The sequence below is a fragment of the Eurypyga helias genome, unplaced genomic scaffold (assembly GCF_000690775.1).
Source record: "Eurypyga helias isolate BGI_N326 unplaced genomic scaffold, ASM69077v1 scaffold4957, whole genome shotgun sequence".
NCBI lineage: Eukaryota > Metazoa > Chordata > Aves > Eurypygiformes > Eurypygidae > Eurypyga > Eurypyga helias.
Window position 1 is genome coordinate 20,012 of NW_010260962.1, and position 14,844 is coordinate 34,855.

The 14,844-nt window shown below is 36.8% G+C and overlaps 1 protein-coding gene across 1 annotated transcript in view; it reads left to right on the forward strand.

The window, feature by feature from the left end:
* Positions 1 to 14,844, forward strand: part of LOC104512277 (dynein heavy chain 5, axonemal-like) — a gene marked incomplete at both ends in the record, with an annotated part of 92,726 nt that overhangs the window by 18,679 nt on the left and 59,203 nt on the right. Inside the window, 14 exons of the mRNA XM_010155198.1 lie at positions 530 to 685; positions 1,599 to 1,738; positions 3,407 to 3,558; positions 5,382 to 5,589; positions 6,392 to 6,479; positions 6,580 to 6,703; positions 6,827 to 6,990; positions 8,153 to 8,245; positions 9,385 to 9,588; positions 11,380 to 11,460; positions 11,544 to 11,804; positions 12,005 to 12,139; positions 12,307 to 12,425; positions 14,102 to 14,238. Of these exons, the coding sequence (XP_010153500.1) occupies positions 530 to 685; positions 1,599 to 1,738; positions 3,407 to 3,558; positions 5,382 to 5,589; positions 6,392 to 6,479; positions 6,580 to 6,703; positions 6,827 to 6,990; positions 8,153 to 8,245; positions 9,385 to 9,588; positions 11,380 to 11,460; positions 11,544 to 11,804; positions 12,005 to 12,139; positions 12,307 to 12,425; positions 14,102 to 14,238 (2,062 nt within the window). The remainder of the gene's footprint in view (positions 1 to 529; positions 686 to 1,598; positions 1,739 to 3,406; positions 3,559 to 5,381; positions 5,590 to 6,391; positions 6,480 to 6,579; positions 6,704 to 6,826; positions 6,991 to 8,152; positions 8,246 to 9,384; positions 9,589 to 11,379; positions 11,461 to 11,543; positions 11,805 to 12,004; positions 12,140 to 12,306; positions 12,426 to 14,101; positions 14,239 to 14,844) is intronic.

Sequence of the window (14,844 nt, forward strand, 5' to 3'; positions counted from 1 at the left end):
GGACATTTACTTCCCCTGAGACATTAAGCTGATGACTTAGGTCAGTGCTTTTGTCCCTTCTGTGGCTTGACTCATGTTAATCCTGATAGTAGCTCTGTTGGCTGTGTACCTGAGCTTAGAGCCTCCTGTCTGCTACACTGCATAATGAAGAGGACTGAGATATTTAACGTCAGTCACTAGCCACACTTCATGAAAGGATATAATTTTATAGCTTTCCCGATGAGACATCAGTGCCTTGTATAGGTCATAGTATAGGCTTTGTTTTATGGGCAAGACTGGGAGGAAAAATCATGAAAAGTATTACGTTGTTTAGAGCAGTTAAATACTTAATAATTGAATTCCTAAATATATTTTTACTGTTTTGTGTCTTACCTTATCTCATCTCTAAAATAGCATGACTTAAAGCTTTCTATTTGTTTTGTTTTCCTAGTGCTGGTGAGGAATAGCCTAGTAGAGGGCATTCCTAAGATGGTAGACCCATCACATTGTTTAAATGGTGTTTGGTTTTTTTTTCCTTCTTGAATTGCAGACACGCGAAATGAAAGAGGTTGTTAAGAGCTACAATAAAATGGCTGCAGTTCTTTTAGAATTTGAACTTATTTATCATAGAGCCTGGTGCAGGTTTGCTGACCAGGCTAGAAATGCTCTCTATGCTTCCTTACTTGTCAGGCACCCAGAAACCAAGGTAAATACGGTTTATTCTTTGTATTACTGTTGCATTGTTTAGTAATACACATGCTACTTTAATCATATCATGGATAGACAAGCACAGCATTAAAATAATCCTCAGGGGGTTAAAAGAAATGAACAAATCAAATTGTTTTGTTTTGTTTTTTCTTTTTGTGTATATTTGTGGTACGGACTTCATCACATCTCTTCTTTGCAAGGCTCCTGCCTCATTCAAGGCATAAAAGAGGCATTACCCAGCAAATATGTATTTATTATTGACTTTCCTATATCTTTTCTGTAGTGGTCAACATCACTGTGTTGGGTATATTGCAATCATTCTTTAATTTGCTTTCAAAACTGCTTGCTGAGACAGAAAATCTTGCCATTCTTATTTCACAGATTATTTTTTCTGTTATAGTGCAGAGAAATCATGGTTAAAACATGACATTTTTTGAACTAATGATTCTAAATTGGCCAACTAGAACCTAGTTTTCAAATTTATTTAGCATCTTAATAGTATTTAGTGCCCTCAAAAGTGTACAGAGATTAACCTTCACAACACTTCTCCCTAGTCTACCAATGGAGAAACTGAGATGAAGAATAAAATTATTTTCCATAGAGTATAGCTGCAGAGCTGGAATTAAACAAAGGAAGTCACAGGAGCCAAGTGGTTAAGGCACAGTGAAGGAGTCACAGGACACTGAAATCAGTGTAAGATATTGGTTGATTAATACTTTGGAAAATCCAGATATTTGTAGAGGAGGATGAAGATCTGTGTAGATGCATGAGTATCCATTTAAAAAATCTCTAGTCATCTACATCTTGTTATATTATATGTTCCAGTTGTATCACACTACATGTCATGTAACCACCAAATTACTGCCTTATTTTCTATTTCTCTTTTCTTGCCTCTGTACTGCTACATGAAGGAATTACTTGTAAACTTGGACCCAGTGGTCCTGGAAGTACTTTATGAAACAAAATACCTGAAAAAAATGCATTTTGAAGTTCCAGATGTTGTCCTTGGCTTGTGTGCAGCTGAAAAGCAGATTAAAAGACATCAAGTGGAGTGAGTGAACACTTTTTGGTTTTGAATTCTCATCTGCAAATGGAGATCCCTAGTTCTGTGTCTGTTGCACATGCTTTTGATTTATTATAGTTTTTCTATTTGATGGAATTTAATTGAAATTTAATTTCTTTTCCCTCCATTTCCATAGTAATATTGGTAACATGCAGTTGTTCCTATCTCCACAAATATCTCATTACTAGAAAATGCCTAAATGCTCCTGTTGCTGCATCAGCTGCTCTGTCCGTGGAGCTCCTAGGTACTGCTAAGGCATCTATGCACTCTAACATAGGGATTACACACCAAAATATTACAGTTAACATGAAAAACCTATTTCTGTTAGAAAAACAATCTGGAATTTACCACTTGATTAAGGCACAACCCAAACATTTGTGTAGGTAATACACCACCTAAGCTGTAATATGCTCTTTCATGTTGAATATATGAAATAACTTTTGTTGATTTAAAATAATTTCTTTCTGCTTCTTATAACAGTTCACTTCTGTGCTGGAAGAATTCCTTTCATTCTTAGGGATGCTGATTATTAATTCTCTTAACTCTATAAGCAAGGATGCTAGGTCTTAAAAAAGTCGTTCTTAGTGAGGAGTGTTCTTTAGATAATTTTTAAATAAAAGTGGGCAAAAAGGAACAAAGTTCAGAGTTTCATAAACACTTGAATGCAACCCCTCCTCCCTTTTTCTACTGTTAAAGATTTTGGTGTTTCACTCTTATAATATGAAAATTTCCTTATTTCAATTTCGTTATCTGTGGAGTGTTTCAGGACAAACTAACCTAAAATTTCTAATGTGGAAGGCAAACTGTGTGCTACAGTCCTCTAAAAAGGAACAGCCCCAACTTTTGCCATCCAAGAGAAACATCAAAGTATAGAACATGTTTGCAATAAAAAAATATCCAAACTTATTTTCTACACTAAAAATAAGTCAGACTGAGTCCCCAAGCAAAGAAGGAATATTCAGATACTGTAGAATTTTGCTTAAGGAAAACTGGAAAAACAGTTCTGGGTATATTTTAAAGGGGCTATCTCAATGTACAGTTTGTAACAAAGATCTTTGAAGTCACGGTTTAATCTGGCACAGAATGCAGCTATTACCTTTTTTGCAGCAGTTCTTGTAAGGAACCCATTTTGTATCTTTGACTTCTGAGTTGCATTCACTTCTAACTTTTGTTATGCATCTTCACTGTGTAGCTCTGTTTTCATGGAACTATATTGGTAAGACTTGATTCCGAATTTGGCCTCTTTTTCATGGGGATTTGGTGTCCTAAGTGGTCTGGATCTTGCATTTCTTATAAGCAGTGTTATTTCATACCATGTTGTGTGAGATAGGAGGAAGGGAACAAAAATACTGTGTTTTCAGTTTCCTGGGGTTTTTTAATTAGAATCATAATCATAATTGTAATTGATTTTCCTTGGAAGCAAGTTTCTCTAAATTGGTCACAGACACTTTGATGGTGGTACTCATTTCTTCAGTCTGGTTCTGCTGTTAATGGGGAGAAAGAGGCTTAGTTTGGGCCAGGAAGAGCTGGGAAGAATTCTTAGGTTTTAACGTGGGGTCAAAACTTGCAAATCTTCTTAACAGAAAACGTGTCCAAACTTCTGTGTGTTTCAAGTAACTGAATTAAGTATGTTCTAAACATGATCTTATCTTGTAGACTCCAGAATCTGTTGGTCAATTACAAAGAGCGTCTGGATGCGATTCCTGTTATGCTGAGACCACTGATGAAACCATTCATAGAACAAGTTGAGGATGCCCTTTCTCCGGGTCTGGTGCAGCTGTCATGGACTTCTTTGAACATCAGTAGATGTATGTAGTAAGGGAAGTAGTGGTGAACCGTTGATGCTGTTAGGTGGTATGAGCCAGGCATTTCCTTGTCAGTTTTGGGAAGAGCACTCCATCTATACGAGGGGAAAGCGTGCTTGTAAATCATTTTTCGGTTGAGGAAGGCTGATGTTAGGCTTTCACTTCTTCAAAATGAGAAGCAGCAAGATAAACAGGAACAGATGCAGCCTAAATCTGAAAGTGAAATGGAGCGTGGGTTTCTGCAGCTTTTCATTTGTGACTGTACCACGTGGCACTGGTGCAGAGGGCTCTGACCAACACTTAAGGCAGGGCTGGTCACCTTTTAACTTTACATGACCTTGGCCTGAGCACAGCACACATAAACAATGGCAAGTGTTTATTTATGTTTGTTTTATTGCTCTAGAATGAATTTTTATGTTTGGTTTGCATAGTTTCATAATGCATCATAAGGAAGGTCTTATTCAATATTATTCATATGTTTATTAATTTAGGTACTCTCTGCACTATGTTAAGTATCTGAATAGCTAAAATTCAGGTTTTAATGGCTCTTTGGTTCAGCATTTGCTCTGGTGGAAACTGGCCTTTTTTTGACAAGATAGAGGTAATGCAGAAGTATATGGGCTACCTCCTGTTCCCTGTTGCTGCAGCTGAAATGGAATCATTCCTAGAAAGGAATGCTTTTCTTAAGTGTATGCATCATATCTTTTTGAAGATGTGCAATGTCTAATGTACCCAGAATGCATGTTGGACTCTTAGAAATCAGCCATTGGTTCAGGGTATACAATATATATATATATATATAGGATATATATATATATATATAACGTGCCAGTGATGTGCTGAACTCATTATGCATGAGATTAATGGCTAAAGTGCCTTATTTCCATCTAATATGTAGAACTATGGGGGCTCATGGTTGCCTCCTAGACTAAATCTCAGGATACAAGGTGAAAAATGGATTTAGGACTACGTAATTTAAATTTTTTTTTAAAAAGCTAAGAAATTGGTTAGAATATTTGTCTGTTTTAGTCAATAAAAAAGGCAAGCTCCATCACTAACTTCCTAATAGGTATAAATTATGTTTTCCACTTAAAGCATCAGCAGTTGGACACCACTGTTCCACAGCTGTGTCTTGGTTATCATAGTGATTTTTTTCTACATACAATAAGAAAGAGTTTTGGTGATTCAGTGATACTGCCTGGTAAAATACAAATACGAAAAAAAGGGTGTCAGGTGACATATTTTTTCTGCTTTGCAATGAAAAATATGAAAGGCAGGGAAAGAATGTATCCAGTCTATCCAGAAACAGTTGTTTTTACCTAGTTTAATAAACACACCTTTTAAAGCACGCAGTATATCTCTTTCCAAAGTAAGTTAGGTCATATACGTGAAAGAGGACGTTTGGTGGTTTAACCAGTATATGATCTTGGCTGGGGGAATTCTAGCCATTATATTTACAAGTTAATTACAATTATAAAAGTACTAGATTTCATTATGTATGTATGTAGGGTGAAAAAAAAAAATTTGGTCAGTTGTATTGTTGTTTTGGATTGTATTTTACGATCCTTTTCATTACAGTGTTGTTTAGTACAAAAAAGAAGAGATATTTTGAAGGCTAGTGTACTCTTTATTATAAAATAGTTTAATTTAAAGACTCTAAAGTAGAGCAAGTCCATCATGTTTCTATTTCAGGCCTTAATTGCATATTTCATTGCCATTAGATCCTCATTTTATTCTAATACCTGGAGGGATAGAGGGGAGGGGAGACGTGATATTAAGGGTCTGTATTTTGCATGATTTGTTTCCGTTTTGTTTTTCCTGCTTAGTTATTGAGAATGTTTATAGTACCCTGAGGAAGTTGGACTATGTAGTCAAAGAAGCGGCTGATACCCTGGAATGCAGAATTGAAAGAACTCTAGAGGATATGTCGAACACTGCTCTCATAATTTTGCCTGAAGATGAACCTATAGATGTGCTTTCTTTCGTGGAACAGACAGAAAAGCTTGCTGTCTCTACTGCTCACAAACTGTCTCAGTAGGTTTACTAATTGCACACATTTCAAGGCCATATATGGGAGGGATTATTTATGTATTACTTTTTTATGCATAGAGAGTTTACTTCTAAAATTTTATTTTAACAGTCTAAAGCAAAATGTCAGGATGCAGGGGAGAAACTCCCAAGTATCTTGAACATAGCAGTTGTAAAATTTCATGTGTAGTCTTTAGCATTTCATACCTTTCTTCTCATGGCATTCTAATCAGTAACAAGAAAAATGAAGATGGATAAGACTTGAAATCTCATCCCCATGTTAATTCCTTGATACTTAATTATGGCTAGGTAGTGTTGGACTTCCCATTCTCCCAGTGCTACAAATTTTTTGGCCTATGCTTATTTTCTAGGCTATAGCAGAATAATTGTTCAGTTCTTCTCCAAAAACATGTCTATGCTCATTGTGCAAAATAGGATACCTTCATTTATTATTTTGTTTCTATTTTACTAATTCTAATCTCACATATTAACCTCCTGCATCATCATGATAAGCCTGTTTTGTTAACTATAGCTGGAAAATAACTTTTTTTCCTTTGATTATTGTGAAGTCCTGTTAAATCAGATACAACAGAGTCTGACAAATGGGTTTCTTTATTGTCTGCATGTTAATGTCTTACATTGTCCGTATGCTTCAGGAGTTGAAACAAACTGAAAAGTTCAAGGGTATTTTTCCCTTCACATAGAATTCTTCACAGTGCAGTAGGACTGGGAGTGTGTGCCTGGAAAGTAACAAAGGGTATTCTTTGAGTTTGATTCCCTGTGGGTGACTGTAACGTTGTTTCTGTAGACAGAGTCAACAAGTTGAACGCTCTACCTATGAACTGGTAGATGTTCTTAAGCACAGGCTGAAAGCAGATGCCCGAAGAACTCTGGAGGTAAGACCTCTTTGGTGTAACAAGTAACCTTTTATAACCTAGTCAGATAGTGGATACATGCTGGACTATATGGTTATAGAACTTCCCTTTAACTCTTCAGGATTCATACGCCTGTACGCATCCAGACATGAAGCAGAAAACACGCTGCCAAGAATGCCTGTCCTGTAGCTACTATAATCTGATGGGACAGCTTTGTCAGAAGAATACTGACTCTCTAGTCAGATGTGAGTCTGTCTTTTTCAGATACGTTATATTTTTTAAGATAATTTTTATGATCCCCTCTCCCCCCCAAGCTTACTGTGGTAAAAAAATCCCCCAAACCTAACCTAAATATTGTATTTATTTAGGCACGAAGATATCTTTAGAGTCCTTAAGACATCGATTGCATGTTGTTGACTCTAGGTATCAGATGATCAAGTTCGTAGAGACACAGAGGGTTCCTTTGTTCAAAGCTGAAATTCAACTGGCTATTCCAAATGTGGTTTTGAGACCAAGTCTTGAAAATATTCAGGTAACAAAATAATCGCACATCTCAGTCATTCGTCATAAAACATTTATAAATGCATTGTTGTAAAACGACACGTGCAAATTTAATCTAAGAACTAAAAAGAAGGGAAAAAAAGTCACTGGATTTTGTGACACCACTAGGAACTCAGGATGTGAAGGCACCGATCAGGGTTATGATGGAGGCCACTAGAAGGAACTGTTTTCCTCAAAGCTCAATAATTCACTTTCACAAACCTCTACTTAGGGGCAAACATTTCAAAATGAATGCAAAATTAAAAATAAATGCTATTGATGCAGCCTGATTTGACTTCCTGGTCTCCTGAGACTCTCTCAGAATATAAAACAATGCTATTGGTCTAACGTATCATTCATAAATCAGCATTCCGCAGTAGTGAAACGTAAAGAAAAATATTACCAGCCCAGGGCTGAAAACTGTGAAAAAATGTGAACATTCATTTAGACCAATTCAGCAAATTTTTTATGCGCGTACTTACAATCTCCTATGATGTCTGAAATTATTCACAAAGTATTTGTTGGTTATGGTGTTGGTTTTTGGACATTTCATTTAGCAATGGCACTGTCAAAATCAATAGTTGATTTCTTTCTCCAGTTTCATTTGCAGCCTCCCTGGCAGTGTCAGTAAGAAATCAGATCACAAAGTGTAATTTTCAAATAGCATAGATAGAAGAAGTTATAGAATAACTTATGTAAATTATAGACTTATCAGACTCATCACAAATTTAGACAAATGTGTTCAGGCTTTCTGATGGGTATGTGAAAGATATTATTTGATAAAAATATTTTATATAAATTTAATATAAAACTATGTTTATAACCAGTTTCAGGGGAAATTGTACTAGAACTAAGTTACAGTGCCCAGTGACTCACGATTCCTGCTCATAAAAGTCTTTTATGTTCTTGTTTGAAAACCACATAAACATAGAAGGACCATGATAAAGCTTTATGGAGTACTCTTTCAAAAAAAAAAATGTATTTTGGGTGATCCTATTTCATTCTTATTAGAATATTTCCTGTAAAGATAGAGGTATAATTTTTCCATTTTGCTATTGTTTGGAAGATTCTTTTACACACACCGCTCCCCCCTCCCCGCCCTTATTTGTCATAATCTCTCTGTGTGCTCAAGGTGAATGTTTTGCTGTTTTCAGAGTGCTGTAAACAAAGCAGTAAATATCATCTTATCAATAGCCAAAGATATCCCCCTGTGGAAATTTGCTTACTTACATCAGCAGCAGCAGCAGGTGAGTGTTTTAATTTGTTTGTTTTAAAGAAATGTTAACCAAATTACTAACATTTTATCTCATGTGTTCTACACCAATACTTTGACTTGTAATCTGGTGGACCTTCCTATTAAGTGAAAGCCTAGTTTTTAATCTCTGTACTGAGTAATTGAACAGAAGAGTGATAATAATTCAGAAACCTTATGTTTGGTGGTTTCTAATAATAAAGTCAATGTTTGATTAAAAAAAAAACTTTTATATATACTGTTCAAATATGATGATAATATTGTAGATAATGTGAGCAAACTGACATTATCTGTGGGTATTACTAGCTGAGTATAAATTATTATCAATGCTCCCAGGCAAAAACTGTATTTTAAATTAAACTTTCAGGATGCATACAGCACCTATAATGCTACAGCAAATACAATATAAATATTTTAACTGGCATTAAAATGAGCACTAAAACCTTGGGGAGGTCTGATGTATAGATAGAAGCTGAAATGCACAGTAATCAGATGGCCTTAACTCTCCTTTGGTAATGAAATAAAGATCTCTCTAGAGCTGTGCTGAAAAGTGTCTTTGTAAAAATATCTTCCTATTTTGTTGATCTGACATAAAAACCAGATCAGCTCATTTTAATGAAAAAGAAAACCCCTCCCACCAACATTCAAGTCCTGCAAATAAATAATTAAAAAAAAACCCAACTAGGAGAGAGTGAGTTGAATTCAGTTTCCTCAAGCAGAACTGTTTGCTTATTTCCAAGCAGCCAACCCATCACCGCCTACAGGACCTTTTTTTAGCCGAGCATAGGTATAGGTTGTAATTCTACACTGAAGAAAGCAGGAAGACCTGAGCAGCTGTGTAGGAGCAGGAAAGAGCATGGTCATGCTTGTATATGACACATATTTGACAGATGTCAGATATGATTAATTTAGAGCTCCTCATGGCAATTTTCTATAAAATCAGCTTTTACACTAGAACTATATTTCTGTAAAAACCCAAGCTGAGAAGAGAGAGTCTCCTTGTGGATGCTTTTTCTGCACTTTCTATCTGTTCTTAGAAGCACTTATTGTGTGTGCATTATCGGGCATTCTATAATGTAAAAAAATATATAAAACTACTGGACATATGTTTTTTTCTTGTTTAATTTATGCCAGATTGAACAAGCTGCTGCTGTAGAGCTAGGTGACGAGAGTAAACTCATCAGGATGGTGGCACTGAAACCTTTAGACAAACAGATCATCGAGCATAAGGATGTGAACAAAGTGGTGATCCAACTAAATACAATTATTTTATCTCTCAGAGATAAAGCATCAGATCTTCTGAACAGCTTTTCTGAATTTTCAGGCATCTGGAACAAGGTTAAACACATATTTAATAAAATATGTTGCTGTATTGAGAAATCTTTTAAGTAAATGGTTTTGGGTTGCATAGGGAAACTGTGTATTCAGTAGGAAGCTTTGGTTTCATAGTATAATCCATATACCAAAGTACCTCCTCTGTCTCCTCTTGTGTTGACCAGGACTTGTTGTTCTTTACCAATTAATCCATCTAAGGAAGAAAGCAGAAGAACAAAAAAGTATGCTGGGAGAATGAACAAGCTTATGCTCTCATATGCTTGTGCCTCTTTCTCACAGCATCTTGTCTGTATAGGTTATCAAACTGCAGACTTCAAAACAGTTCCTGAACGTTCAACTGACTAGTTCTTCTTCAGTAACCATTGCTAAAAGCAACTTTTCTATTTCTTCACAAACGTGATAAACTAAGTTTAGGAAGTCTTTCTAGTAATAAGGATTCCAAAGCAGAAGAGAATGGAGTTGTCTTCATTAGGAAGTGGGTCCAGTCACGTAAATGGTAAAGCTCAGAGGAGTGTTTTGGCATGAGGTATTTAATGAAATAAAACCATGTGTAGATTCTGACTAGTGAAATTCAGTTCTGTGTGGATGGACAACTACTGGTCCTGCCTATCAAGAGGTGCTTTAGTCAGGCTGAGAAGCAATCACACCAGAAGTAATCTTCATAACTACTCACTATTTTTAACTTCCCTTCCTAAACCACCTCATAGGTGACCACTTTCCTGCAGCTGATTCTGTGACACCCTCTGACACTTCTACAGCTGGAGCTCAGGTTAAGACAGGGAATTTTCACCTCTTCTTGACTTCTAGTGTTCCAAATCTTAATGCTTAGTTACCTGTCTTTTTGGAGATACTGTTTGATCTAACCATGTATTGATGGTATGTCATTTCACCTAGACAAGGCATGATCAGACTGAATGATGCAGTAGTGCGATAATGTTTCCTTTTTACTAAAATCTTCTAAAAGAGTCAATCTGCTCCTTAACCTTAAAATTCCCTAAGATTTGGCAATGTTTCCCTCCATCTTTATAATTTCTGTAGGACCACTGGGAACTGTCACTGGTAACTCATTATTGGCCAGAGAAGCCATAACAGCTTCTCAGGGACCTCAAGCACAGAGTGTAGATGAACGTCCCTGAGGGGAAAGATCATTTGTCTGTAACTGAACTGAGAATCTAACACATTTGTTAAGCTGGTGAAGTTCTCACCTCTGCAGAGACTGGCCTACCTTATGAAAAGGAAGGATGCTCAGTGCTCTGTTCCCTTTAAACAAGCTTCAACAAGCTAAATGACCCCTCTTCCCTTAGATCCATCATTCCCTGCCAAACTGTGCTTGCTGCAAATGGCTGGTCCATTTGTAGCTAGAAACTGCACTTCAGTATGCTGTTTCAGGAAGGGTGAAGTTGTCTCAGTACAATCACTACCATTTAAATACCTGTTAGAGGATGCCAGCTGCTTTTGGGGGTTGCAGGCAGAAGGGAAACAGTGAAGGAAATATTTCCAGCAAAGCTTTAGCAGCTACCTTGTAAATTTTGTAGAAATATTTGAATGGGTAAGGGATATCCTGGTCTAGGTCAGTTTTTAAGTTACAGGTGGTTGTTAAGTGCTTGAAAAAGTACTGTACGAAGAGTCAACAAAAGCAGTTCAAGTGAAATAATTTAATCTTAGTGCATATATCTTAAGTTCTTTTAGAGAGGGTTCATTTGTGTTTGCACAGTAGATAGGGCAGCTGGGTCCCCTGCAGTTTATCGTAGTAACAATGATAGATAATAATTAATACAAACTTCTTTTATATAGGATCCAGAGGAAAAAGTGAGGGAATTTATAGATACTAAACCAACAACGGCTGAATTCCAAACCCAAATTGGATACTTTTCTGTAAGTATTATCTCTCTAATAAACATAAACTGTTCAGAGAAATTGTAGTGAAATTAAAAGCTGTACACTTGTGTTTGTCTTAGCAATTAGAAATGCAAATCAGAGAACTGCCAAATCACTGTGTACTGGAATCTGTGGATATTGCGACAGAGTCATTGAAAATAGCCTTAATTCAGACAAGACAAAGAATATTTGGATTAGCTTTGAATAAGAAGTCTGCTACAGACATGGATGAAATCTATTTGTTCATTGAAAATGTTAGCAAGAGATTAAGCAGACCTATCCATGACCTTGATGATGTACGGGGAGCAATGGAAGCACTAAAGGAAATTCGAGAGAATGAGGTCAAAATTGACATGACAGTTGGACCTATAGAAGAATCTTACTCTGTGCTTCATTAGCTTTGAATAAGAAGTCTGCTACAGACATGGATGAAATCTATTTGTTCATTGAAAATGTTAGCAAGAGATTAAGCAGACCTATCCATGACCTTGATGATGTACGGGGAGCAATGGAAGCACTAAAGGAAATTCGAGAGAATGAGGTCAAAATTGACATGACAGTTGGACCTATAGAAGAATCTTACTCTGTGCTTCATAAATACAATCTGCTCTTTCAAGATGGAAATACAGAAAGAGTTGATGGATTGGCTTATGCCTGGAAGAACCTAAACACACAGGTATCATAGCTGTATTATTTCTGAAATTATATATATACCAAGGTTATTGTCAGCCTTTTTAATGCTGAACAAAACTTTTAATGTTAGAACAAAACTGTTTTCTTACTTAAAACTCTGCTTTTTTCCTGCCTTTCTTATGCCTGTTTTCCCCGTTTGTTTACATGTAGGCACTGCAGGTTGAGGACTTGCTGCTGAAGGTACAGCCAGAGATGAAAACAGATTTACTGAGTGGTGTTCAAAAATTCCAGATTGATACTGCAGAATTTTGCAAAGATTACAATGAAAAGTAGGTGACCTGTGGTGCAATACATTATGCTTCACTAGTGAGTGTTCAAAAATAGTGTATTGAAAGGGCTTCAGAAAATATACGCAGCACAGCCTCAATGTATATATGAAAGCTGATAAAAAAAGCCGAATTTCAGAATAATATAAGATGGGCTGATTTACTTCACATATTCATTCCCAAAATTTCAGTGCTGGAGTTGGTGAAATTCCAAAAGAATTAGTAGGTTGTGGGGAGATTAAATTCTCAATCTAGATCCAAATTTAAAGATTTTTATTTCAGGTTCTAAACTCAACAAAGTACTTAAGCAGATATTTAAGTATAATATGTAGCTCCTTGGATGTGAGTGGAGATTCCAGTTCTAGGTGTTTCCAAGTTTACTGAGTCTTAGTCTTACTTCTAAGCTTACTTGGGCTTTTTTTTTTTTTTTTAATATAAATTGTTGTGTGTGTGTGCTCCATTGGACACTTCTACATTAGCAATGAAGAAAAAAGACCAGAATTTGGTTTCCTGTGATCTGTTATGGTTCTAGGACAATACACACAGTGTATGGATTTTGGCAATGGAGTTCACATCGGCTGCTGACCCTAGATGTGCACAGTACACCTATAGCCCATGGGCAGTGTGAAGCAGCTTTATGTACAGCCTCTGCAGGCTGCCTTGCTGTTACGGACAGAATTATTCAGTTGCACACGTAGAGCACACACTCCTGGGTGCGTGGTCCAAATGGGAATCAGGTGTTTGGCTTCACCAGAAGAGAAATTTCTTAAGGCACACTAGCGGTGCCTTTAAAACGCCAGCTCTAGACATGAGGTGAATTTGCACCTAAAAGCAACCTGCTAGAGCACCAAGTTGCTAATGTGGATGCATGCGTACTGCTGCCTGCAGTTCTGCCCTCGGAGTTGTCCAGAGGAATTCATGGAAACACCCTGAGGCTGTTACCAGTCATCTCCAGGCCTGCCCTGCTGTCCTTGCTCAGGCCCTGCTGCCTCTGATGACCACGTTACTGCTTTCATCTACTGGTTCCATTTTCCTTGCCAAGCAACCAGCCAGCACTGCCCTCTGATGTCCGTGTACCTGTAATAACCTAGAAATAACCAACAACAGAAGATGACATACTTACAGTTCTCATCCCAAAATATTATGATGCAGCCAAGAGGTGATCCCAGGTGTGAGGGCTGGGGAGTACACCCAGTCCTCTAGCTGAGATGTACTTATTAGGGCAAAATCATATTTTTTCTGCTATTTTTCTGAGTGCTTAGTTATGGTTCTAGTACCAGCTACCACAGTTTTCACCCCTGAATTATATATCTGCTGTCTTTCCCTTTTTAAGAATATAAATAATCATTAAATCATACTTTACAGGAGAAAAAAATGGAAAATAACAAAGACAGAACATTTGTAGATCTTTTTAGCTGTTTGTAATGTGTGTGGTAACCCAAAAGAATTTTATTATTAGAAAATAAATAGGGCTTTCTTTCAGGGACTGTATAGTGTCTGATGTTGGGACACTGAATATACTTTCTATTTTCTCTTTTAGTATCTTCTGTGAAAATTTCTAGAAAAAATATTAGAAAATATTAAATACTGTTCAGTAAATAATGTCTGGGTTCTGTTGTGCTTCTTTGTGAAACCTCTATGGTTGATACTGGCATTGAATTTGTTTTGGTTTTTTACAGGGGCCCCAGTGAGGAGAATGTTCCTCCCCATGAAGCAAGTGACAGATTACAGATCTTTCAAGCCAAATTTGATGAACTATGGCGGAAGTATATCTCCCTTTCTGGTGGGGAAGAATTATTTGGTCTTCCTATTACAGGTAGTGTCTCAGGGGATATGGATAGCTGGTCCTAGGCTATTACATTTTTCTTGCGAGTCCTGCTAAATGCATTCAGTGCTGAATTCATTCTAGAAAAATTCCTTGCAGTAAGTTATTATTGTCTTTCCTGTGAAAAGCAGCTGTGCGAAACCGGCTCTCAGTCTGAACGTATATAAACATCAGGTGGAAAGTGCAATATCAGTAATAACAAAAATATTAGTGCAATATCAGTAATAACAAAAATCAGTAATAAGAGTGCAATATCTTTATTGCACTGTTCTGTGTACCTTAGGGTCCAACTGCTTAGTTCTCTTGCTTTTTCTGTTCAGAGCTAAGCGCATCTCCTGTCTGTATTCTTCCATGTCCAAATTTGGGAAACACGTTGCCTAAGTAGTCAAATTGTCCCTGCTCCAGATATATAATGAATTCCCTTGGGCTGTGCAACTGATCTGTAATATCCTTATGTCACCTAGTCAGACACACTTCAAGCTTGGAAGACCATGGTGTGAATTAGAGTTAGAGCAGAATGTAGGATAAGCACTTTAATTTGCACATACTAAACTCAGTATATTTTCCTGTCAGAAGACACATGCAATGATCACAATA